Source organism: Mustela nivalis (assembly GCF_964662115.1).
Source record: "Mustela nivalis genome assembly, chromosome: 5".
Taxonomy (NCBI): Eukaryota; Metazoa; Chordata; class Mammalia; order Carnivora; family Mustelidae; genus Mustela; species Mustela nivalis.
Genome location: NC_139024.1, coordinates 123,436,185 through 123,461,073, shown reverse-complemented (window position 1 = coordinate 123,461,073; position 24,889 = coordinate 123,436,185). Strand labels below are relative to the sequence as shown.

Sequence of the window (24,889 nt, the reverse complement as noted above, 5' to 3'; positions counted from 1 at the left end):
GTTGTAAATACTTTCTTTTTGAATACTTGGGGAATCTACACTATAAAGTAAAACCATTCCTAAAGTAGTAAAACCATTCTTGGTTAAGTGAAATGGGTCTCTATTATGGCACTGTGAGTTTGGGTTTGCTTTTCACAGCAAACGCTGCCTAACCCAGTATTCACAGATGTTCCGAGTTATTTAGTCATGTGTTATGCAACTTTTGTTTATCTGAGAACAAATGCATAAATGGTAAGTTGAGTACTAATATTACCTAATAGCATTTGTTCACTGAGGCTAAGTTATATGATTTATTTATTTATTTATTTAAGATTTTATTTGAGAGTGAGAGAGTGCAGGAGCAGGAGGAAGGGACAGAGGGAGAAGCAGGCTCCTTGCTCAGCAGAGCGCCTGATGTGGAACTCAAACCCAAGAGACTGGGATCATGACCTGAGCCAAAGGCAGATGCTTAACCACATAGGCACCCCAGTTATACAATTTAGAATGCCATCATGAAGTTCAAGAACTTCAACAATGTGTAACTGAGGCAGGGAAAGTGATCGACCTAAAGGTATACAGTTGATGAGTAGGATGGCCAGGATTATGAACCAAGACCCCCTCCCGTGATGTACTACATAACTATGATGTAAGGTCTGAAATTGTCTCAGGAGAGAAAGGTCCAGGCTAATTTGGTCACCAGTGTAAGGAGCAGGTGGCTTTCTGTAGATGACTGTGAAATTACGGTTTGGTATGAAGTCCTTCTCTCCGACACTAGCAGGGTCAGTCTTTGGTTGATTAACTAAAAAAGTCAGTTTAAACAAGTATTCTTAGGGAATGGTACATACAGTTTTTAGCATTTTATTTGGAAAAAATATATGTACATTTATTCTCCATTGAAACAGTGCCAGGTCTTTTCTCTGGAAACTGGCCTGCAGATTAGATTTCTGAGTTATCACAGCACTTGGGTTGCTCAATAGGTTAGGCATCTACCTTCGGTTCAGGTCATGACCTCGGGGTCCTGGGATGGAGTCCCACATTGGGCCCCCTGTTCAGCAGGGAATCTCCTCCCATTGCCCCTTTCCCTGCTCATACTGTCTGTCTGTGTCTCAAATAAATAAAAAGAATCTTTAAAAAAAGTTTTCTATGTTGTCTTTTTTTGCATTCAGTTTCAGTTTCTTTAACTGAATTGAGTGAGAATCCTGTGATCACTCCCTCCCTGCCTGGTACTTGGTCATCTCACCCATACCTAACTTAGCAAAAATTTTCTTATTGATTTCTTTGTATCAAATCTTTCCAAAGTAGCTGTGTTAGTTTTCAAAAGAACAGTGATTTTTTTTGCAGTCATATTTTGTTGGTTTACATAGTGTTTAATGAAAAGTAAGTGTAGGTGTCCTTAACTAGTTTGGGAATCATCACATTTGATTCTTTTTTTTTTTTTTAAGATTTATTTATTTGACAGAGAGAAATCACAAGTAGACAGAGAGGCAGCCAGAGAGAGAGAGAGAGAAGGAAGCAAGCTCCCTGCCGAGCAGAGAGCTCGATGCGGGACCCGATCCCAGGACCCTGAGATCATGACCTGAGCCAAAGGCAGCGGCTTAATCCACTGAGCCACCCAGGCGCCCCATCACATTTGATTCTTGCTGACTAAACAGGTCATGGAGTAGCAGAGTCACAGGGGAATTAGATAGTAATTTATTGCCTCTAAGCATATAAGCCTACCAGGGTATCACAGTATTGTAGAGGGGAAACACAGGATAGCTAATCCTGTGAGACCAATACTTGGAAATAGGTTATGAAAGATTTGGAACATCTGTTCAATGGGACACTCAGCATGCACATAAAATATTAATAGAAATGTATGTGTTTTATGTAAAGACATTCAAGTTATATTTTTAGATGGGAAATTTTTTTTAATAGAATGGGTTTTAATTTTTTATTTTTTATTCTTTTTTTAAGATTTTATTTATTTATTTGACAGAGAGAGAGAGAGGTCACAAGGAGGCAGAGAGACAGGCAGAGAGAGGGGGGAAAGTAAGCTCCGGCTGAGCAGAGAGCCTGATGTGAGGCTTGATCTCAGGACCCTGAGATATGACCTGAGCCGAAGGCAGAGGCTTAACCCACTGAGCCACCCAGGTGCCCCTAGATGGGAAATAGTTTAGAAGAGCATGAATATTTGTGTGTGTGTGTGTGTGTGTGTGTGTGTGTGTGTACACACATATGTGTGTGTACACACATACATAGATAAGGTCTGGGGTTTCCATTCAAGATGGTGGCATGGGAGGATCTTGATCTCATCACTTCTATGAAATACACACTGAATCTATAACTCCATATGGAAAATTTTCCTGTGGAAAAAACCCTACAACGAGCTGAGTGACTCCTACACATTAGGTGAGTAAGGAAAAAAACCTATGTTGAAGTAAGAATCAGTCTTGCCATAAACCCCACCCCTGGTACAGCGACCTGGGATTGGGAGGGTACTCAAAACCCCAGGCTTCTCCCTGAGGAGCAAAGGGTTTGAGCCCCACTTCTGGCACCCCAACTTCCAAGACGTACATCTAAGAGACAAGACCCCAAAACATCCAGCTTTGGAAGCCATCAGAGCTTGCACCCATGAGACCCACAAGGCTATAGCAAACTGAGAAACAGTTCTTAAAGCAGTCCCGCGAGTAGACTGACCCACCGTGGAACTCAGCACAGAAGCAGCAGACTGAAATGGGATCAGATTTCTGTGAAAGAGGCTCATTTGCTTATCTTAAAGCCCTGAGGGGCAGGCATCTAATTTAACTTGGATCTGGGAGCCTAGTAAGGTATTCTCCAAAGATGGAGCTGATGGGTACCATCTTTGCGCTGTCCCTCTGCCTCGCTTCTGCTTTCTGGTATCTCCTGGAAAGGAGCTTGAATGCTCGTATGATGCCCCGAGGTTTGCAGTTGCTACCCAGGTATACCTCTAGATCACCTGGCTCAAGCAGCCAGCAAGACTCACACTCACGGTAGTGAGTATCACAGTATTTACAACAACCAAGACTTGGAAATAACTAAAGTGTCCACCAATGGGGTGAATGGATAAAGACAATGTGTGTGTATATGATGGAATATTAACCATAAAAAGAAGGAAGTCTTGCCATTTGCAACAACATGGATGGACCTTGAGGATATTGTGCTGAGTGAAATAAGTCAGACAGAGAAAGAGAAATACTGTATGATCTCCCTCACATGTGGAATCTAAAAAACAAAACAAAATGAAGTCATAGAGAACAGATTGGTGGTTGCCAGAGGCGAGGTTGTGGAGGAAATAGATGAAGGGGTCCAGTGGTATAAACTTCCAGTTAATAAGATAAGCCTTGGGGATGTAATGTACATCATAGTGACTGTAGTAAATAATACTGTGTATTATTGTATATTAATTTTATTATTTTTTATTAGAAATATGTATTATTAGCCCCAGGGTTACAGGTCTGTGAATTGTCAGGCTTACACACTTCCCAGCACTCACCGTAGTACATACCTTCCCCAATGTCCACAACCCCACGACCCTCTCCATACACCCCTCCCCCAGCAACCCTCAGTTTGTTTTGTGAGATTAAGAGTCTCTTATGGTTTGTCTCCCTCCCAATCCAATATTTTTTTTTAAGATTTAATTTATTTATTGGACAGACAGAAATCACAAGTAGGCAGAGAGGCAGGCAGAGAGAGAGGAGGAAGCAGGATCCCCGTTGAGCAGAGAGCCCGATGTGGCCTCGATTCCAGGACCCTGTGATCATGACCTGAGCCGAAGGCAGAGGCTTTAACCCACTGAGCCACCCAGGTGCCCCCCTCCGAATCCAATCTTGTTTCATTTTTCCTTCCCTACCCCCACACCCCCCACTTTGCCTCTCAAATTCCTCATATCAGGGAGATTGTATGATAATTGTCTTTCTCTGATTATTTCACTCAGCATACCTTCTAGTTCCATCCACGTCATTGCACATGGCAAGATTTCATTTCTTTTGATGGCTGCATAGTATAATATATATATATATATATATATATATATATATATATATATATATATTTTATTTATTTATTTGACAGAGATCACAAGTAGACAGAGAGGTAGGCAGAGAGAGAGGAGGAAACAGGCTCCCTGCTGAGGAGAGAACCTGATGTGGGGCTCGATCCAAGGTCCCTGGAATCATGACCTGAGCCGAAGGCAGAGGCCTTAACTCACTGAGCTACCCAGATGCCGTATATTATTATATATTTAAAGTTGCTAAAGCTTAATAGTTCTTAGCACAAGAAAAAAATGTGTACGTTTGGTGATGCATGATAACTAGTCTTAGGGTGATCATTTCACAACAGATAAAAATATGGAATTTTTATGTTGTACGCCTGAAACTAACATGTGTCCATTATATGTCAGTTTCTTTAAAAAGTAATTGATATTTTATTTTTTTAAAAATTATTTATTTATTAGACAGAGATCACAAGTAGGCAGAGAGGCAGGCAGAGAGAGAGACAGGGAAGCAGGCTCCCTGCTGAGCAGAAAGCCCAATGTGGGCTTGAACCCATAACCACTGAACCAGCCAGGCACCCCAAAAGTAATTTATATTTTAAAGAGAAAGACTATGGCACCTGGGTGGCTCAGTCAGTTAAGCGTCTGCCTTCGGTTGAGATCTTGATTTCAGGGTCTTGGAATGAACCCTGGCATCAGGCTCCCAGCTCAGCAGAGAGCCGGCTTCTCCCTCTGCCCTTCCTCCCACTTGTTCTCTCTGTCTCTCTCTCTCAAATAAATAAAATCTTAAAAAAAAAAAAAAGTAAAGAGACCAAAACAAAGTCTGGAAGGATGTGAATCGCTGTGTTAAAATTAAGAAGAAAAAGCTGTTTCTATTTTGAGAAGAGCCTCTTTGAAATGTATAATTAAAAGAAATAAAATGCCTGTAGAGTTAGGCAACAGGAGAGAATGGTCTTGGTGAGGGGCCCCCTTTCCCATAATCTTAGGAAGTGAGCAGACCCCCTGATGTCCTGTGTGTGTTCCCCTGCAGTAATACGGCCTCTTATTCTTTCTCTGATCTTATTTTTCTATGTAAAATGTGGTATCAGTGCAATCATTTTTTCTTTCTGGTTTGATTTTCAGGAAGATTTCAACGTCGATCACTTTGTGTCTGACTGTAGGAAGCGTGTCCAGCTGGAGGAACTAAGAGGAGATCTGGAACTCTACAATAAACTTCTTAAAATAGCCATGGTCGAGCTCATCAACAAGGATTATGCAGATTTTGTCAACCTTTCCACAAACTTGGTAAACCTGAAATTCACAAGTCCTACACACACACACACACACACACACACACACACACACACTTTCTCTCTCCTTCATATTTATTAAAAGGGCAGAGTTTTTAGAAACCTTTCAGTTGATTACCCCACCAACCCCACCAGAAACTTGAAGAAATTACCAATTTCATTAATAAAAGAACTAAACTTTTTGGAATACATTTTTTTGTTTTAGTTTTTATTCATTTAAGGTTGCTCTAGTTTGATTATGTTTCAAATTCATTAGTCAACAGTGAAAAGTAAAGGATAATAATACCCAAGGGGTTGTTTTATTAGTTGCTAAGTGATTACCCTGAAGTCTTCCTTGATTTAGACTAATTTGTAGGAGCAAATGTCCACCACTCTTACAATGTTTAATTTACTCCCAGGTATATCTGTTAGCCAGAGCTAGGTTGAGGGAACATTGGCCAATATTGATATTTAAAAAGTTTGGTTTTATAAAAATATAAGAATGATTTGCAGTGAGCTTATCAATTGTTTGTAAAAGCCGTTTAGAAATGTTGAATTTTGTTACTTGGCAGAAAAGTCTCCTTGTTGATGCTTCATTTTGTTTTAAATCTGTTTGTCCAGAGAAGCACAGAAAGTTGCAGCTCCGTGGGAATTTCAAGAAGCATTAAAATTAATGATGCACATTTGCTTTTGGGAAATATACCACTAAGATAAATATCCCAATAGGATTAAAAACCTAGAAAATTTTACTTCTGTTTAATTTCTATTTTTCTCAAGGCTTATAATAATGTTTAAGAAAGACGTAGCCCGTCAGACTTTCACATCAGCTGGCTGAGTATCATCAATTACAGACAGAGAACTGTTCACCTTCTGTGAAAATTTTTCACATTCATTTCAAATGTCATCTAAAGGCAAATTGTTCTTAAGGAAACTTTCGTTTCTCCTGACTTCCCTTATTTTTATAGTTTCATGTATTTCAACAGATTTTTTTCATATTCTATGAACAACATTAATGGCCAAATAACACTTCTGTTGTTTAGCTAGTTATGTAGCAAAATACGGTTGTGCCAAAAAAAAAAAAACAAGTTAAATCTGGTACTGCTTTGATCGTTAAATAGATACGTCACTATTACTCCTTATCGTGATGTGTTTGTGCCAACCTGGTTTTGCCTTTCGGTTGGCATGGACAAAGCCCTCAATCAACTTTCTGTGCCTTTGGGACAGTTATGAGAAGTTCTGGTAAGTTCCCATTTAATGAAAACAGTCTGCTGTGACGCCTGTTGTCCTCGTCCGCTTTTCTCTAAGAATTCTTTTCATCTGTTAGTTTGGTGGTACTGGTGGTTGTATTTTAATGGTTCATGATTATAATATTCACCTTCAGAAGAGTTGTAAATGATTTTGTTTTTGCATATGCTAAAAACCTAAAAAAACATGTTCGATTTGAAGAAGACATATTCTCAGAGTAGACAACCTTAAAATGTCAGGGGAGAGGAAGCATATTTCCAAATTCAACTTATTAATGCCACTTTGGTCATATGTAAGTGGTTTCTAACTTACGAATGACTTGTATTTTAACAGTTTGTAATCTTGTAAATATCCCCCCCACCCCACGTAATCTACGTGTGGTTAGGTTCCTGGGCTGATCTACAAAAACTGTGTAATCCCTAATGGAACTGAAGGATAATATAAATAAAATGTAATACTTAATAAATGTTACATTTGCATGTTCTCTCAGAAAAATCTCTGTTGTGGGAATGGGACTCCCCACCTCTAAGCCATTGGGAATAGGAACTCCACCTGGGTGAACAGTGGAGGGGCAGTTGTGGCATCACTTCTTACAGAAAACTGTGCTGCCCTGTCTCCCTTCCCGCCCCCCCCCCCATCTGTGTCTGGTGCCCTGACTTACGGCCTCTGTCCATTCTGATGCCCTGTCGTAAACTTGTCATAAACGACACCATCCTTCCTTGTGTGTCTCCTCTAGCTTGAGTGGCCTCTTGCGTCCCTCCCCTAAGACAGTGCCTGCATCCTAGAGAGAATATAAGGAGAACATAATTTAAGTGAAGACACAGTACATGGTTAGAACCAAGAAAAATGCGGAGTAATGGAAATATCAGTGCTGAGAAGCCTAGGGGAGGGGCAGGCAGGAAAGAGTTCGTGAAACAGGTAAAAATCTTGAGTTGTGCCTTGAGTTGTAGCCAATACTTTCCATGGTTTATGTCTCATTTGAATTTTACAAAATCTTGTTAAAGATACTTTTCCTTGGAATGGAAGGGATTTTCATGGTCCGCTGTTGGATTCCACACCAGCCGCTGTGGGGCTCTCCCACTGCCTCCTTGGTGTGCCTCTTCCTCCCGGGGCCTCATAGTGGTGTTGTTTCCCAAGCCTAGCCTTCCTTTGGCCTCCCACTCTTCTCTCGAACCCCCTTCCTGGAGGCAGATTTGCTCTCCTCACACAGGCTCTCGTCCCGCCTCACCCCCTGCCATCACCGTATCCCCTCCCTTTTCCATGGCCTGTTTTTATGGCCACTTTGGTCCTGCTCAGCCACAGGCCTGACCTGCCTTTCTGGTCCCAACTCTGAAGCTGTTCTGTGAGATTCTCAGACCACTGAGGGATACGACTATATCTGTCTTCATTGCATCCCTGTAGGCTGCCACAATACTGACGTCCAGGAGGAGTTTCATAATGTTGATGGAGTGAATTAATTCACCTTCCTGTGGAATTTTTGTGATATGCCTACTTCATTCTAGTTGTTTCTGTTAACCTTTGTTTTGGCCCTAATTCCTAATTATCTCTTTATTCATTAGCTTCTGGACATGTTTCTCTACCTCTGTGCTCTGCCTTTTTCTGGTCTTCTGTTCTTCATTCTTGATTCCTGGTATTTCCATACCCACATTTCATCATCATGCATCAGTGCTTTGACATTCTTTCGTTCTCCAAAATATGCAGAATCTAAAGACTTCATCTCAGTGAAGTTGGCCCTCCATTCCTATTTCTGCTTCTCTCCAGAAGGAAGCCTGCAGTGCACATGGCTGTGTGCCTGTCTGACCCTGCCTGATTCCTGCCATGCTGATGGGCACCAAGCGGGACCAACCTTTTCTTACAACCAGAAGAGCAGGAACTAAGAGCATCTTCAAGGAAGAGCCCTGAGCTCTCTCGCACCCAGTCAAGAAACGAAGCCAGATTAGATGCTCTGTGTTTGTGGAATGAGGTGCATGGGGGCACAAACCTCATCCATGTATGGTTTCACCAGTACTTGACCGACTAACGCCTCTGCATCCCGTGTCTTGTCAATTGTAGCGTAAGTCTGGAGGCAGTGCCGTATGATGTCCACATTGGAAGTCTGAAGCTCTTCTAGCAGCAGGCCTCCCAGGGACTGCTGCAGCATGGCCGTAATGTGGGCTATATGCTGCAAGAACAGAGAGACCAGGAAAGAAGGTCCAGGCACCACAGTTTCTAAAAGCTCAAATATACGTGTATAATTTATATACATATGTGTTATATATATAAAGCGAGCCTCTAATTCTACCAGAATATATGTAAGATTAAAATCCCAACATTTCCTAGAGAATAACAATGAATCTCTTCTCCCCATGATTGCTTTCTTTCTTTTTTTTTTAAAGGTTTTTATTTATTTATTTGTCAAGAGAGAGCACAAGCACACAAGGAGACACAGGCAGAAAGAGAAGCAGGCTTCCTGCCAAGCAAGGAGCCCAAGGTGGGACTCGATCCCAGGACCCTGGGATCATGACCTAAGCCAGAGGCAGTGGCTTAACTGACTGAGCCACTGAGGCGTCTCCTCCCTATGATTTCTTTGAAAGTAAGTCGGCTTCATCAAAGTGAAGTTTAGACAATTATGGAATGACAAAAAGTTATTTGCCTCTTAAGCTACGGAGTAAATCTGACAAACGTGCATTTAAACCCAGTCAAGGGCTTTGGATAAATGAACTCTGACTACAGCATATGATGTGTCAAGTTACATGAAATTCAGAATTAATTTTACTTGCATAGTTTGGAGACTACGCTTGTGTCTTTACACAAAATCTATCTAGTGTGACATAATGGAAGCAGGGTCCCAAGCAGGAGACACTGAAAAAAAAAAATTCAAAGCTAGCTTCAAAATCCTGTAGAGTAGCAATTATCAGGGGCAATGCTAGGTCAAACCAAAATCATCCAGGAAATTCGCAAACAGCAAATTGAAAATTGAAACCAACACTTGCTGGTCTTACTTTGTCCAGAAGAGGCATGCCTTTGCTCTGAACAGCATGAAAGTGTAACTGGTTAAATTCTGTGGCAATTCTCTCCAAAATCTGTCTAGTCCAGAGAGGGCTAGTAGAGACAATTAGAGAAATGTAATTCCCAAAGTTAAAACCTGCCACCCCCACCGCCCCCCATGCCTTACAGCGCTCAGGCACCTGCACCTGAATGCCATCAATTTTCATGACAAACTGTCTGTGCAGCAGGCCCCAGTGCAAGGGGTGAGGAGCGGGGAGGTCGTAGATGCCACCGACGCAGCCTGGCCCGGGCCACAGGGCCCAGGCAAGGGGATGGAGCTATTTTAGGTCAGTGTGGGTACAACTGCATGATTCCTCCACGTTCCTCGGGCTCTCCCATTCGTGCCCTTCTTCTCCCTTCTTCTCCCATTCTCTAACCCCCTCCTCTCTCTTGCCCTGTCCTACCATTCATACCCGAAGCCCCCTCATCTTCTCTGCCTGCCTCATTCTCCCTCCCAAGTACCTCCCCAGTACCAACTACTGCTGTCTCCTCAATCAGCTAAAACTGACCGCCTAGCAGCAACCTGGGAAATCGCTCAGAGCAGTGGACTCCAAGTTTAAATTTACCCAACGGCAGAAAGAGCAAGCTCGGTGCTCCGGGAGCTGGTGAGAAATCACTCACAGTGCATCTGCCATCAAGTGGACTGGATACACTTCCTCTTGCCCCCCACATTAGAAAGCATCAACCCCATTCAAAAGGAAGTCGAAGAGTGAAAGAAAAAAAAAACCACAACAAAGGCCCCAAAGCCCCTGCTGGGCTCTATGAGGCATCCCACATCTGAGGATGGGCAGTCAGGTAGTGAGGAAACACACTGTAAGAAAACCCAAAATCTCTGGAGACCTGCCATGGTGTGCCCCGTCCCAGAGCATCAGAACTGGTGTGGAGGGAAGGCAAGCGCTTGGCAGGAACAGTGCCGAAGCCTAATCCCAACCTCTACTGACTGATCCCATGCGCATTTCCTATTTATCCTTTTCTCGGCATTTCTGGGCCTGGCAGAGCATGATGGATTTATTGTGCGCTGACGCTGCTCTGGCTTTCCTGACTCTAGAGCTCAGAGCTGCTCTTCTGGAGAAAAAAGTCCTCCAAGGTAATTCTGAGCAAGAAAGCGCACAATGTCTGTTTATCAAGGACAGTGTTGCAAAGGGACAGGATTGTAGACACAGAGCTCACTGAGGTGTTTCTATCTGAGGAGCACAGCAGCAACAGCAAAGACGGGAAGAACACTGGAGGGCCAGCTCTCCAGGGGCCGAACGTGGACATGGCTGGAGGGGCTGGAGGGGCTGCAGGCGCTGCCAAGACCGCAGTGAAGCAGAGCCGCTGGAGACACACGGGCTGCAGAAGGGCCGCGTGCAGACTGTCTGCTAAGTGTGGACGAACGGGGCAGAAGCACGAGTGCAACGGGCTAGAGACACAAGCACAGTGGAGGCTGACCACTTAGTTGAATGCCTTGATGTGAAAGGGGACAGAGACCTAGGACCAGAGAATCGCTTCCTTTGGGATGTGTCCGTTCTTAATCTCCATCATGAGACATGTGGAGCATATGGTCTCTCAAGTTCCTTCCAAATCTAAAACCTTAATTCCTAAAATTTAGAAACCTAACTCCGCCTGCAAGGGGAGGGACTGTTAGCATCACACAACAGAGCACTCAGGGCACCAGGCGACCTTGACGCAGGCAGCCCAGCTGGTATGTGTAGGACCAGCCCCGGCTACTCCCACTGCACCACTGTGCATCTCACAGTGCTGACAGGACCTAACTACTCATTTTCTGAGTCACTCATCTACCCTGGCTGATTGAAAATTCACACCAGGAAGGGAACAAGACAATCACAGTATAACAAAGAGAGCCATCATCTTTTTCCTATTTCATAAGTTTTTTCTTTCCTGTTTGTAAATTTCAACTGGATATGTCCTATACTGTTTCATAATAATATAATGCTGGTGCAAAATACATCAATGGTAATACTCTGGGCATGTCTAGGGAAAAAAATGAGATGGAGAAAAACCAAGATGAATGGTAGGTATGCCTTAAAGATCAACAGGACTTTGCTAGTCGTCAGGGAAGGTGATTCCAAATATACTTTTACACTGCAAGCATAATGACGTGTTGGAACTGTGGTCTATAACCAAAGGGTTTATAGGAACGTGTTATAGATTTCACCATTTCATGCTCTCCACTCTCCTGGAGCTACATTCTAGCCACAAACCTGGATTTTCTTCTTGTTCAGAAATGAATTCTAACTAAGCCGTCCCCACCTAATTAGATTGGATGTGAAGTATTAATTTATGTGCTACTTAGTTAAAAAAAAATGCTTACCTGCTTGCTTCTAGTGCAGAGGTTTCTTTCGAACTTTGTGAATTTAAGATTTTTTCAATCTTTTCAACTGATCAAATAACTTGTATAAGCCTCAACACACACATCTATAAAAATAAAAATTAAGCAAACAAAAAACGTCACCATCTTTACTCTTAATCATCTTTATTTCCCATGCTAAATGCAGGAAAATATAAGACCAAAAGTTAACTTCAAATATATAGGGCATGCTATATTTTGAATATTTCTATGAAACACAGAATTCTCAAGAATGCAAATCTTAGTTCTAGAATAAGCAAACTTCCATATTCTATTGCAAGTTTATAGAGGAAAAAAAAAAAAAAACCCTAGACTTTGCTTTCTCATATTCTATACTCTTATTTCTTTTTTTCCCCATCCTGAATCTTTCTATGGGCATTTCTTTCCTATTTTTTTAAAAAAGATTTGTTTATTTGAGAGAGAGAGAGACTGCATGTGCGCGTGCAGGGGAGGGGCAGAGGGAGAGAGAGAATCTCGAGTAGACATCCTGCTGAGCACAGAGCTCAATGCGGGGCTCAATCTCATGATCCTGAGATCATGACCTGAGCCAAAATCAAGAGTCGGACGTTTAACCAACTGAGCCACCAGGCGCCCCTCCATTTGTTTCCTTATGGCCCTTTATTCATGTTTTAACTTTGGCTTCCGATTGTACTGGCCCTCTCAGTTTACATGTGCATATACCTATATGCCCAAGCACCAAATCATTAAAGACCTTTAACACTACAAATATTATCAAAGAGGTTGAGGGACATTATGAAAACTCTCATCCTTAAAGAACAAAAAAATACAAAGTCATCCATTCAATAAATAATAATAATAATGAACACCCCTGGGAGCTCGATATTCATTCCGACGGGGGGTGGGGGGGCACGAGAAAATAAAGCAAGAAATACACCCTGCTCTCACAAAGCTTACTGTTTTGTCTGGAAGCGCACGACAAGCATTCTTTGGACAAAAGCTGTGAGGAGATCCAGAGGCGAATTAAACAGAAGGTCCCTCAAACAGGCTTCTCCCCACTGAGATTTTAACAAATATGCTAATAATACACATAGAAAACATTGTACAGAGCAGCAGGCGAGAGTCAGAAGCCCAGACTCCCAATGCCCGCTGTGCCCCTACATCGTTATGATCATGAATGATATCGGGGACACTTGGAACTGGAGATAGCACTAAGGGGCACACTCCCGGGGTGAGCCCTCAGATGTACAGAGCCGTTGCCTGTCTCACACACCTGAAACTAAGCCAACACCCATGCTAACTACTGGGAATTGAAAAAATTAAAGTGAACACCAGAATATAAAGAACACAGGATCAGAAAATAACAGCAAACCTACGGCAGAATCCTGAGTTTGCTTTGGAAAGCCCACTTCTCCCCTAGTCTCTAATATAGGCCTATTTTCTTTACAGGGCCGCTGACAATTTATACAGTCGTTAACTGTGAAGCGCTGCACCGACAACAGTTATCACTGTTTCTTGTTCTGGAAAAAGTGGGTGATCTTGACATCGTGTGGGTACCTCTGAAATTCTGTCTTCTTGTTTCAGGTAGATAACGTGACATAATGCATAAAATGCACATGCGTGAGAGCTTTGAAAAAAAGCTAAATTTAAAAAAAAAGAAAAAAAGCTGAATAGTGCTGACAACTTCGCGGAGACAAGAGGAGAGGGCTTCAACTGGCATGCAGCATAAGAAATCTACTGGAGGGTACCTTTTTCTTCCTAATGTCCTCTTGTTTACACATTCGTTCATCTGCTGACCGAATTCCTTCACTGACTGATGACCTGAGACTCTTTAAAAGAATAATAAAGAAAATGTATTACAGACATTGTTTTGTCACATTATCAATTTCCTACATCTCATTCAATTCCACAGAAATTAATCAGAAATTAATACCTGTGCACCAGTACTATGCAGATATTGACAAGAAAAAAAAAAAACAAACATGATATACCAGACACAGTTACTGTTGAGGGGACTCATGACCTGGGGGCATAATGACACGAAGGCAGAGTCGCATGGCTAGAAGAAGAATGACATATACAGTGAAAGTTATGGGGATGAGGGGGCTTAGAATGGAGAACAGATAATATGAAGCAAAGTACAGGAGAGTCTGGAAATGCGACGGGGCTCGAATCGGACTCTGAAAGCCATGTGTACACAGCTGCCGAGGTGGGGAGGGGATGGGGAGCAGATGTAAGTGCACACACACTCAGGGGCAGGGTCAGACAGGCACACAGCCATGTGCACTGCAGGCTTCCTTCTGGAGAGAAGCAGAAATAGGAATGGAGGGCCAACTTCACTGAGATGAAGTCTTTAGATTCTGCATATTTTGGAGAACGAAAGAATGTCAAAGCACTGATGCATGATGATGAAATGTGGGTATGGAAATACCAGGAATCAAGAATGAAGAACAGAAGACCAGAAAAAGGCAGAGCACAGAGGTAGAGAAACATGTCCAGAAGCTAATGAATAAAGAGATAATTAGGAATTAGGGCCAAAACAAAGGTTAACAGAAACAACTAGAATGAAGTAGGCATATCACAAAAATTCCACAGGAAGGTGAATTAATTCACTCCATCAACATTATGAAACACCTCCTGGACGTCAGTATTGTGGCAGCCTACAGGGATGCAATGAAGACAGATATAGTCGTATCCCTCAGTGGTCTGAGAATCTCACAGAACAGCTTCAGAGTTGGGACCAGAAAGGCAGGTCAGGCCTGTGGCTGAGCAGGACCAAAGTGGCCATAAAAACAGGCCATGGAAAAGGGAGGGGATACGGTGATGGCAGGGGGTGAGGCGGGACGGGAGCCTGTGTGAGGAGAGCAAATCTGCCTCCAGGAAGGGGGTTCGAGAGAAGAGTGGGAGGCCAAAGGAAGGCTAGGCTTGGGAAACAACACCACTATGAGGCCCCGGGAGGAAGAGGCACACCAAGGAGGCAGTGGGAGAGCCCCACAGCGGCTGGTGTGGAATCCAACAGCGGACCATGAAAATCCCTTCCATTCCAAGGAAAAGTATCTTTAACAAGATTTTGTAAAATTCAAATGAGACATAAACCATGGAAAGTATTGGCTACAACTCAAGGCACAACTCAAGATTTTTACCTGTTTCACGAACTCTTTCCTGCCTGCCCCTCCCCTAGGCTTCTCAGCACTGATATTTCCATTACTCCGCATTTTTCTTGGTTCTAACCATGTACTGTGTCTTCACTTAAATTATGTTCTCCTTATATTCTCTCTAGGATGCAGGCACTGTCTTAGGGGAGGGACGCAAGAGGCCACTCAAGCTAGAGGAGACACACAAGGAAGGATGGTGTCATTTATGACAAGTTTACGACAGGGCATCAGAATGGACAGAGGCCGTAAGTCAGGGCACCAGACACAGACGGGGGGGGGGGCGGGAGGGGAGACAGGGCAGCACAGTTTTCTGTAAGAAGTGATGCCACAACTGCCCCTCCACTGTTCACCCAGGTGGAGTTCCTATTCCCAATGGCTTAGAGGTGGGGAGTCCCATTCTCACAACAGAGATTTTTCTGAGAGAACATGCAAATGTAACATTTATTAAGTATTACATTTTATTTATATTATCCTTCAGTTCCATTAGGGATTACACAGTTTTTGTAGATCAGCCCAGGAACCTAACCACACGTAGATTACGTGGGGTGGGGGGGGATATTTACAAGATTACAAACTGTTAAAATACAAGTCATTCGTAAGTTAGAAACCACTTACATATGACCAAAGTGGCATTAATAAGTTGAATTTGGAAATATGCTTCCTCTCCCCTGACATTTTAAGGTTGTCTACTCTGAGAATATGTCTTCTTCAAATCGAACATGTTTTTTTAGGTTTTTAGCATATGCAAAAACAAAATCATTTACAACTCTTCTGAAGGTGAATATTATAATCATGAACCGTTAAAATACAACCACCAGTACCACCAAACTAACAGATGAAAAGAATTCTTAGAGAAAAGCGGACGAGGACAACAGGCGTCACAGCAGACTGTTTTCATTAAATGGGAACTTACCAGAACTTCTCGTAACTGTCCCAAAGGCACAGAAAGTTGATTGAGGGCTTTGTCCATGCCAACCGAAAGGCAAAACCAGGTTGGCACAAACACATCACGATAAGGAGTAATAGTGACGTATCTATTTAACGATCAAAGCAGTACCAGATTTAACTTGTTTTTTTTTTTTGGCACAACCGTATTTTGCTACATAACTAGCTAAACAACAGAAGTGTTATTTGGCCATTAATGTTGTTCATAGAATATGAAAAAAATCTGTTGAAATACATGAAACTATAAAAATAAGGGAAGTCAGGAGAAACGAAAGTTTCCTTAAGAACAATTTGCCTTTAGATGACATTTGAAATGAATGTGAAAAATTTTCACAGAAGGTGAACAGTTCTCTGACTGTAATTGATGATACTCAGCCAGCTGATGTGAAAGTCTGATGGGCTACGTCTCTCTTAAACATTATTATAAGCCTTGAGAAAAATAGAAATTAAACAGAAGTAAAATTTTCTAGGTTTTTAATCCTATTGGGATATTTATCTTAGTGGTATATTTCCCAAAAGCAAATGTGCATCATTAATTTTAATGCTTCTTGAAATTCCCACGGAGCTGCAACTTTCTGTGCTTCTCTGGACAAACAGATTTAAAACAAAATGAAGCATCAACAAGGAGACTTTTCTGCCAAGTAACAAAATTCAACATTTCTAAACGGCTTTTACAAACAATTGATAAGCTCACTGCAAATCATTCTTATATTTTTATAAAACCAAACTTTTTAAATATCAATATTGGCCAATGTTCCCTCAACCTAGCTCTGGCTAACAGATATACCTGGGAGTAAATTAAACATTGTAAGAGTGGTGGACATTTGCTCCTACAAATTAGTCTAAATCAAGGAAGACTTCAGGGTAATCACTTAGCAACTAATAAAACAACCCCTTGGGTATTATTATCCTTTACTTTTCACTGTTGACTAATGAATTTGAAACATAATCAAACTAGAGCAACCTTAAATGAATAAAAACTAAAACAAAAAAATGTATTCCAAAAAGTTTAGTTCTTTTATTAATGAAATTGGTAATTTCTTCAAGTTTCTGGTGGGGTTGGTGGGGTAATCAACTGAAAGGTTTCTAAAAACTCTGCCCTTTTAATAAATATGAAGGAGAGAGAAAGTGTGTGTGTGTGTGTGTGTGTGTGTGTGTGTGTGTGTGTGTGTGTGTGTAGGACTTGTGAATTTCAGGTTTACCAAGTTTGTGGAAAGGTTGACAAAATCTGCATAATCCTTGTTGATGAGCTCGACCATGGCTATTTTAAGAAGTTTATTGTAGAGTTCCAGATCTCCTCTTAGTTCCTCCAGCTGGACACGCTTCCTACAGTCAGACACAAAGTGATCGACGTTGAAATCTTCCTGAAAATCAAACCAGAAAGAAAAAATGATTGCACTGATACCACATTTTACATAGAAAAATAAGATCAGAGAAAGAATAAGAGGCCGTATTACTGCAGGGGAACACACACAGGACATCAGGGGGTCTGCTCACTTCCTAAGATTATGGGAAAGGGGGCCCCTCACCAAGACCATTCTCTCCTGTTGCCTAACTCTACAGGCATTTTATTTCTTTTAATTATACATTTCAAAGAGGCTCTTCTCAAAATAGAAACAGCTTTTTCTTCTTAATTTTAACACAGCGATTCACATCCTTCCAGACTTTGTTTTGGTCTCTTTACTTTTTTTTTTTTTTAAGATTTTATTTATTTGAGAGAGAGAGACAGAGAGAACAAGTGGGAGGAAGGGCAGAGGGAGAAGCCGGCTCTCTGCTGAGCTGGGAGCCTGATGCCAGGGTTCATTCCAAGACCCTGAAATCAAGATCTCAACCGAAGGCAGACGCTTAACTGACTGAGCCACCCAGGTGCCATAGTCTTTCTCTTTAAAATATAAATTACTTTTGGGGTGCCTGGCTGGTTCAGTGGTTATGGGTTCAAGCCCACATTGGGCTTTCTGCTCAGCAGGGAGCCTGCTTCCCTGTCTCTCTCTCTGCCTGCCTCTCTGCCTACTTGTGATCTCTGTCTAATAAATAAATAATTTTTAAAAAAATAAAATATCAATTACTTTTTAAAGAAACTGACATATAATGGACACATGTTAGTTTCAGGCGTACAACATAAAAATTCCATATTTTTATCTGTTGTGAAATGATCACCCTAAGACTAGTTATCATGCATCACCAAACGTACACATTTTTTTCTTGTGCTAAGAACTATTAAGCTTTAGCAACTTTAAATATATAATAATATACGGCATCTGGGTAGCTCAGTGAGTTAAGGCCTCTGCCTTCGGCTCAGGTCATGATTCCAGGGACCTTGGATCGAGCCCCACATCAGGTTCTCTCCTCAGCAGGGAGCCTGTTTCCTCCTCTCTCTCTGCCTGCCTCTCTTCCTACTTGTGATCTCTGTCAAATAAATAAATAAAATCTTAAAATATATATATATATATATATATTATACTATGCAGCCATCAAAAGAAATGAAATCTTGCCATGTGCAATGACGTGGATGGAACTAGAAGGTATGCTGAGTGAAATAATCAGAGAAAGACAATTATCATACAATCTCCCTGATATGAGGAATTTGAGAGGCAAAGTGGGGGGTGTGGGGGTAGGGAAGGAAAAATGAAACAAGATTGGATTCGGAGGGGGGCACCTGGGTGGCTCAGTGGGTTAAAGCCTCTGCCTTCGGCTCAGGTCATGATCACAGGGTCCTGGAATCGAGGCCACATCGGGCTCTCTGCTCAACGGGGATCCTGCTTCCTCCTCTCTCTCTGCCTGCCTCTCTGCCTACTTGTGATTTCTGTCTGTCCAATAAATAAATTAAATCTTAAAAAAAAATATTGGATTGGGAGGGAGACAAACCATAAGAGACTCTTAATCTCACAAAACAAACTGAGGGTTGCTGGGGGGAGGGGTGTATGGAGAGGGTCGTGGGGTTGTGGACATTGGGGAAGGTATGTACTACGGTGAGTGCTGGGAAGTGTGTAAGCCTGACAATTCACAGACCTGTAACCCTGGGGCTAATAATACATATTTCTAATAAAAAATAATAAAATTAATATACAATAATACACAGTATTATTTACTACAGTCACTATGATGTACATTACATCCCCAAGGCTTATCTTATTAACTGGAAGTTTATACCACTGGACCCCTTCATCTATTTCCTCCACAACCTCGCCTCTGGCAACCACCAATCTGTTCTCTATGACTTCATTTTGTTTTGTTTTTTAGATTCCACATGTGAGGGAGATCATACAGTATTTCTCTTTCTCTGTCTGACTTATTTCACTCAGCACAATATCCTCAAGGTCCATCCATGTTGTTGCAAATGGCAAGACTTCCTTCTTTTTATGGTTAATATTCCATCATATACACACACATTGTCTTTATCCATTCACCCCACTGGTGGACACTTTAGTTATTTCCAAGTCTTGGTTGTTGTAAATACTGTGATACTCACTACCGTGAGTGTGAGTCTTGCTGGCTGCTTGAGCCAGGTGATCTAGAGGTATACCTGGGTAGCAACTGCAAACCTCGGGGCATCATACGAGCATTCAAGCTCCTTTCCAGGAGATACCAGAAAGCAGAAGCGAGGCAGAGGGACAGCGCAAAGATGGTACCCATCAGCTCCATCTTTGGAGAATACCTTACTAGGCTCCCAGATCCACGTTAAATTAGATGCCTGCCCCTCAGGGCTTTAAGATAAGCAAATGAGCCTCTTTCACAGAAATCTGATCCCATTTCAGTCTGCTGCTTCTGTGCTGAGTTCCAGGGTGGGTCAGTCTACTCGCGGGACTGCTTTAAGAACTGTTTCTCAGTTTGCTATAGCCTTGTGGGTCTCATGGGTGCAAGCTCTGATGGCTTCCAAAGCTGGATGTTTTGGGGTCTTGTCTCTTAGATGTACGTCTTGGAAGTTGGGGTGCCAGAAGTGGGGCTCAAACCCTTTGCTCCTCAGGGAGAAGCCTGGGGTTTTGAGTACCCTCCCAATCCCAGGTCGCTGTACCAGGGGTGGGGTTTATGGCAAGACTGATTCTTACTTCAACATAGGTTTTTTTCCTTACTCACCTAATGTGTAGGAGTCACTCAGCTCGTTGTAGGGTTTTTTCCACAGGAAATTTTTCCATATGGAGCTATAGATTCAGTGTGTATTTCATAGAAGTGATGAGATCAAGATCCTCCCATGCCACCATCTTGAATGGAAACCCCAGACCTTATCTATGTATGTGTGTACACACACATATGTGTGTACACACACACACACACACACACACACACACACACACAAATATTCATGCTCTTCTAAACTATTTCCCATCTAGGGGCACCTGGGTGGCTCAGTGGGTTAAGCCTCTGCCTTCGGCTCAGGTCATATCTCAGGGTCCTGAGATCAAGCCTCACATCAGGCTCTCTGCTCAGCCGGAGCTTACTTTCCCCCCTCTCTCTGCCTGTCTCTCTGCCTCCTTGTGACCTCTCTCTCTCTCTGTCAAATAAATAAATAAAATCTTAAAAAAAGAATAAAAAATAAAAAATTAAAACCCATTCTATTAAAAAAAATTTCCCATCTAAAAATATAACTTGAATGTCTTTACATAAAACACATACATTTCTATTAATATTTTATGTGCATGCTGAGTGTCCCATTGAACAGATGTTCCAAATCTTTCATAACCTATTTCCAAGTATTGGTCTCACAGGATTAGCTATCCTGTGTTTCCCCTCTACAATACTGTGATACCCTGGTAGGCTTATATGCTTAGAGGCAATAAATTACTATCTAATTCCCCTGTGACTCTGCTACTCCATGACCTGTTTAGTCAGCAAGAATCAAATGTGATGGGGCGCCTGGGTGGCTCAGTGGATTAAGCCGCTGCCTTTGGCTCAGGTCATGATCTCAGGGTCCTGGGATCGGGTCCCGCATCGAGCTCTCTGCTCGGCAGGGAGCTTGCTTCCTTCTCTCTCTCTCTCTCTGGCTGCCTCTCTGTCTACTTGTGATTTCTCTCTGTCAAATAAATAAATCTTAAAAAAAAAAAAAAGAATCAAATGTGATGATTCCCAAACTAGTTAAGGACACCTACACTTACTTTTCATTAAACACTATGTAAACCAACAAAATATGACTGCAAAAAAAATCACTGTTCTTTTGAAAACTAACACAGCTACTTTGGAAAGATTTGATACAAAGAAATCAATAAGAAAATTTTTGCTAAGTTAGGTATGGGTGAGATGACCAAGTACCAGGCAGGGAGGGAGTGATCACAGGATTCTCACTCAATTCAGTTAAAGAAACTGAAACTGAATGCAAAAAAAGACAACATAGAAAACTTTTTTTAAAGATTCTTTTTATTTATTTGAGACACAGACAGACAGTATGAGCAGGGAAAGGGGCAATGGGAGGAGATTCCCTGCTGAACAGGGGGCCCAATGTGGGACTCCATCCCAGGACCCCGAGGTCATGACCTGAACTGAAGGTAGATGCCTAACCTATTGAGCAACCCAAGTGCTGTGATAACTCAGAAATCTAATCTGCAGGCCAGTTTCCAGAGAAAAGACCTGGCACTGTTTCAATGGAGAATAAATGTACATATATTTTTTCCAAATAAAATGCTAAAAACTGTATGTACCATTCCCTAAGAATACTTGTTTAAACTGACTTTTTTAGTTAATCAACCAAAGACTGACCCTGCTAGTGTCGGAGAGAAGGACTTCATACCAAACCGTAATTTCACAGTCATCTACAGAAAGCCACCTGCTCCTTACACTGGTGACCAAATTAGCCTGGACCTTTCTCTCCTGAGACAATTTCAGACCTTACATCATAGTTATGTAGTACATCACGGGAGGGGGTCTTGGTTCATAATCCTGGCCATCCTACTCATCAACTGTATACCTTTAGGTCGATCACTTTCCCTGCCTCAGTTACACATTGTTGAAGTTCTTGAACTTCATGATGGCATTCTAAATTGTATAACTGGGGTGCCTATGTGGTTAAGCATCTGCCTTTGGCTCAGGTCATGATCCCAGTCTCTTGGGTTTGAGTTCCACATCAGGCGCTCTGCTGAGCAAGGAGCCTGCTTCTCCCTCTGTCCCTTCCTCCTGCTCCTGCACTCTCTCACTCTCAAATAAAATCTTAAATAAATAAATAAATAAATAAATCATATAACTTAGCCTCAGTGAACAAATGCTATTAGGTAATATTAGTACTCAACTTACCATTTATGCATTTGTTCTCAGATAAACAAAAGTTGCATAACACATGACTAAATAACTCGGAACATCTGTGAATACTGGGTTAGGCAGCGTTTGCTGTGAAAAGCAAACCCAAACTCACAGTGCCATAATAGAGACCCATTTCACTTAACCAAGAATGGTTTTACTACTTTAGGAATGGTTTTACTTTATAGTGTAGATTCCCCAAGTATTCAAAAAGAAAGTATTTACAACCCATACATTTATTGTCAACTGATTTTTCACAAGGATGCCAAGACCATTTAATGGGGAGGGGGGGGGGGAAACAGTCTTTTCGAGTGCCTACTACTGGGACAAGTGAATATCTACATGCAAAAGAATGAACTTGGAACAGCAACGTCACACATACACAAAAATATAACTCAAAATGGATCAAAGATTTAAATGTAAGAGTCAAAACTGTAACACTCAGAGAAAACAGGTGAAAATCTGTATGACTTTGGATCGGGAAAAGCTTTCTTAGACATGATACACAAAGCAATAAGAAATATTAGATAAGCTGAACTTGATCAAAATAAAAACTTTCGTGTGTCAAAGGACACTACGGAGAACGTGAAAAGACAACCCACAGAATGGGAGAGAGTATCTGCAAATCATTTGTCTGACAAGGATCTAATAACCAGAATATGCAAATATACTCTTAGAACTCAACAACAAAAAGACAAATAACCTAATTTAAAAACAAGCCAAAGACTTTTGAATAGACATTTCTCCAAAGATGATACACAGACGGTCAAGAGCACATGTCGGGATGTTCGACATCCTTAGTCATTGGGGAAATGCGAATCAAAAGCACATGCAGATGCCACGTCACACCCACTAGGACAACTATGGTAAAATAAGAAAAAGAAAAAGAAAAAAAAAGAAGAAGAAAAGTGCTGGCAAGAAGGCGGAGAAGCTGGAACCCTCCTGTATTGTCGGTGAGAATGTAAAACAGTGTGGCTAAGGCAGCAAACAGCTCGGTAGCTCCTCAAGAAGTTACACACGTACAATTACCCAGCAGTTCTACGTCTAGGGGTATGACACCGACAGAACTGACAACAGATGTTCCTGCCACAACCTGTACATGAATGTGCACAGCAGCGCTGCTCGTAACAGCCAAAAGAGTATATACCCAACGTCCATCAACTGATGAATGGATACATAAAATGTGGAAGAGCCTCTTACACAACCATAAAAAGGAATAAACTGTTACATGCTACAACACGAGTGAAGTCTGAAAACATTCTACTCTCAGGTTAAAGGAAGCCAGACACAAAAGGTCACGTGTTATACAATTCCACTGATATGAGATGTTCCAGAAAAGGCAAATCCATAAAAACAGAAAGTAGATTCATGATTGCCAGGGAATAAGGGGGGGGGGGAGAATTGGAAGTAAGAGGTTTATTTTTCGGGTGATGGAAGCATTCTGGAATTAGACAGAAGTGACGTATGTACCATATACACAGTAAATATACTAAAAACCAGAGAAGAGTACGCTTTAAAATGGCAACTATTATGCTTTGTGAATTATATTTTGATGAAAAATGAAACAACTTAAATATCAACAAGCTAAATGCTAGGATACATTAAAAAAAATCCAAAGTAACACTAATCACAGGAACAATGGCGTAGCTACATGAATTTCAGACAAAGCAGATTTCAGAGAAGGAAAATTATCAGGCATAAAGAGCAGCATTACATAATGATAAAGAAATCGACTGACCAAGAAGACACAATTATCCTTAAGATATGTGTGCCTGATCAACACAGGTAAGACACAACCTAACAGAACTGCAGGGAGAAATAAACAATTCCATTATCACAGCTGGTGACTTCAACACTTCTTCATCATTAATGGGCCGATCCAGCAGCAGGGCAACAAGGATTTGACAGATGTGGACATTCAGTCCAGACATGGCACACTTAACACCACCATCAATTACCGTACAACAGATGTACACAGACTATTTCGCCCAGTAATAGTGCAACACACATTCTTCTTAAGCTCATATGGAACACTCATCAAGACAGAATAATTCTGGGCCACAAAACACAACAAATTTTTAAAAATAAAAATTATACCAAGTATGTTCTCAGACCGCAATGGAATTAAAAATCAGTAACAGAAGATAGTTGAAGAAGTCCAAAATACATGGAGATTAAATGACACACTTCTAAATGACAGGAGACCAGTCTCAACAAAATACAATGTAGCAAAATGTGTGGAATGCTGCTTAAAGGGAAAATACAGTACTGAATGCAAATATTAGAAAAAAAAAGATTAAAGTCAATAATCTAAGCTTCCATTTTAGGCAACAACAACAAAATCAAATCTAAAGTAAGGAGGGGCTCCTGGGTGGTTCAGTTGGTTAATCATCTGCCTTTGGCTCAGGACATGGTCCTAGGGTCCTGGGACAGAGCCCTGCATCAGAGCTTCCTGCTCAGGGAGGCTGCTTCTCCATCTCCCATTCCTCCTGCCTGTATTTCCTCTCTCACTGACTCTCTCTGTGTCGAATAAAATCATTAAAAAAAACCCTAAAGGAAGTAGAAAAAAAAATAAAAATTAGAGCAGAAATCAATGTAATTAAAACCAGGAATTTTTTTTTTAAATCAATAAACCCCAAGTCTGTTTCTTTGAAAACATCAATAAAACAGATAGACCCTTAGCCAGTCAAACAAAGAAAAAAAGGTAGAAGACATAAATTACTAATATCAGATGAAAGAAGGGAGG

General features: G+C 41.6%; 1 protein-coding gene across 1 annotated transcript in view; it reads left to right on the top strand.

The window, feature by feature from the left end:
• Positions 1 to 24,889, top strand: part of LOC309864164 (conserved oligomeric Golgi complex subunit 2-like) — a gene marked incomplete at its 3' end in the record, with an annotated part of 384,897 nt that overhangs the window by 14,461 nt on the left and 345,547 nt on the right. The window contains exon 2 of the mRNA XM_082729475.1: positions 5,096 to 5,257. Coding sequence (XP_082585601.1) covers positions 5,096 to 5,257 — 162 coding nt within the window. The remainder of the gene's footprint in view (positions 1 to 5,095; positions 5,258 to 24,889) is intronic.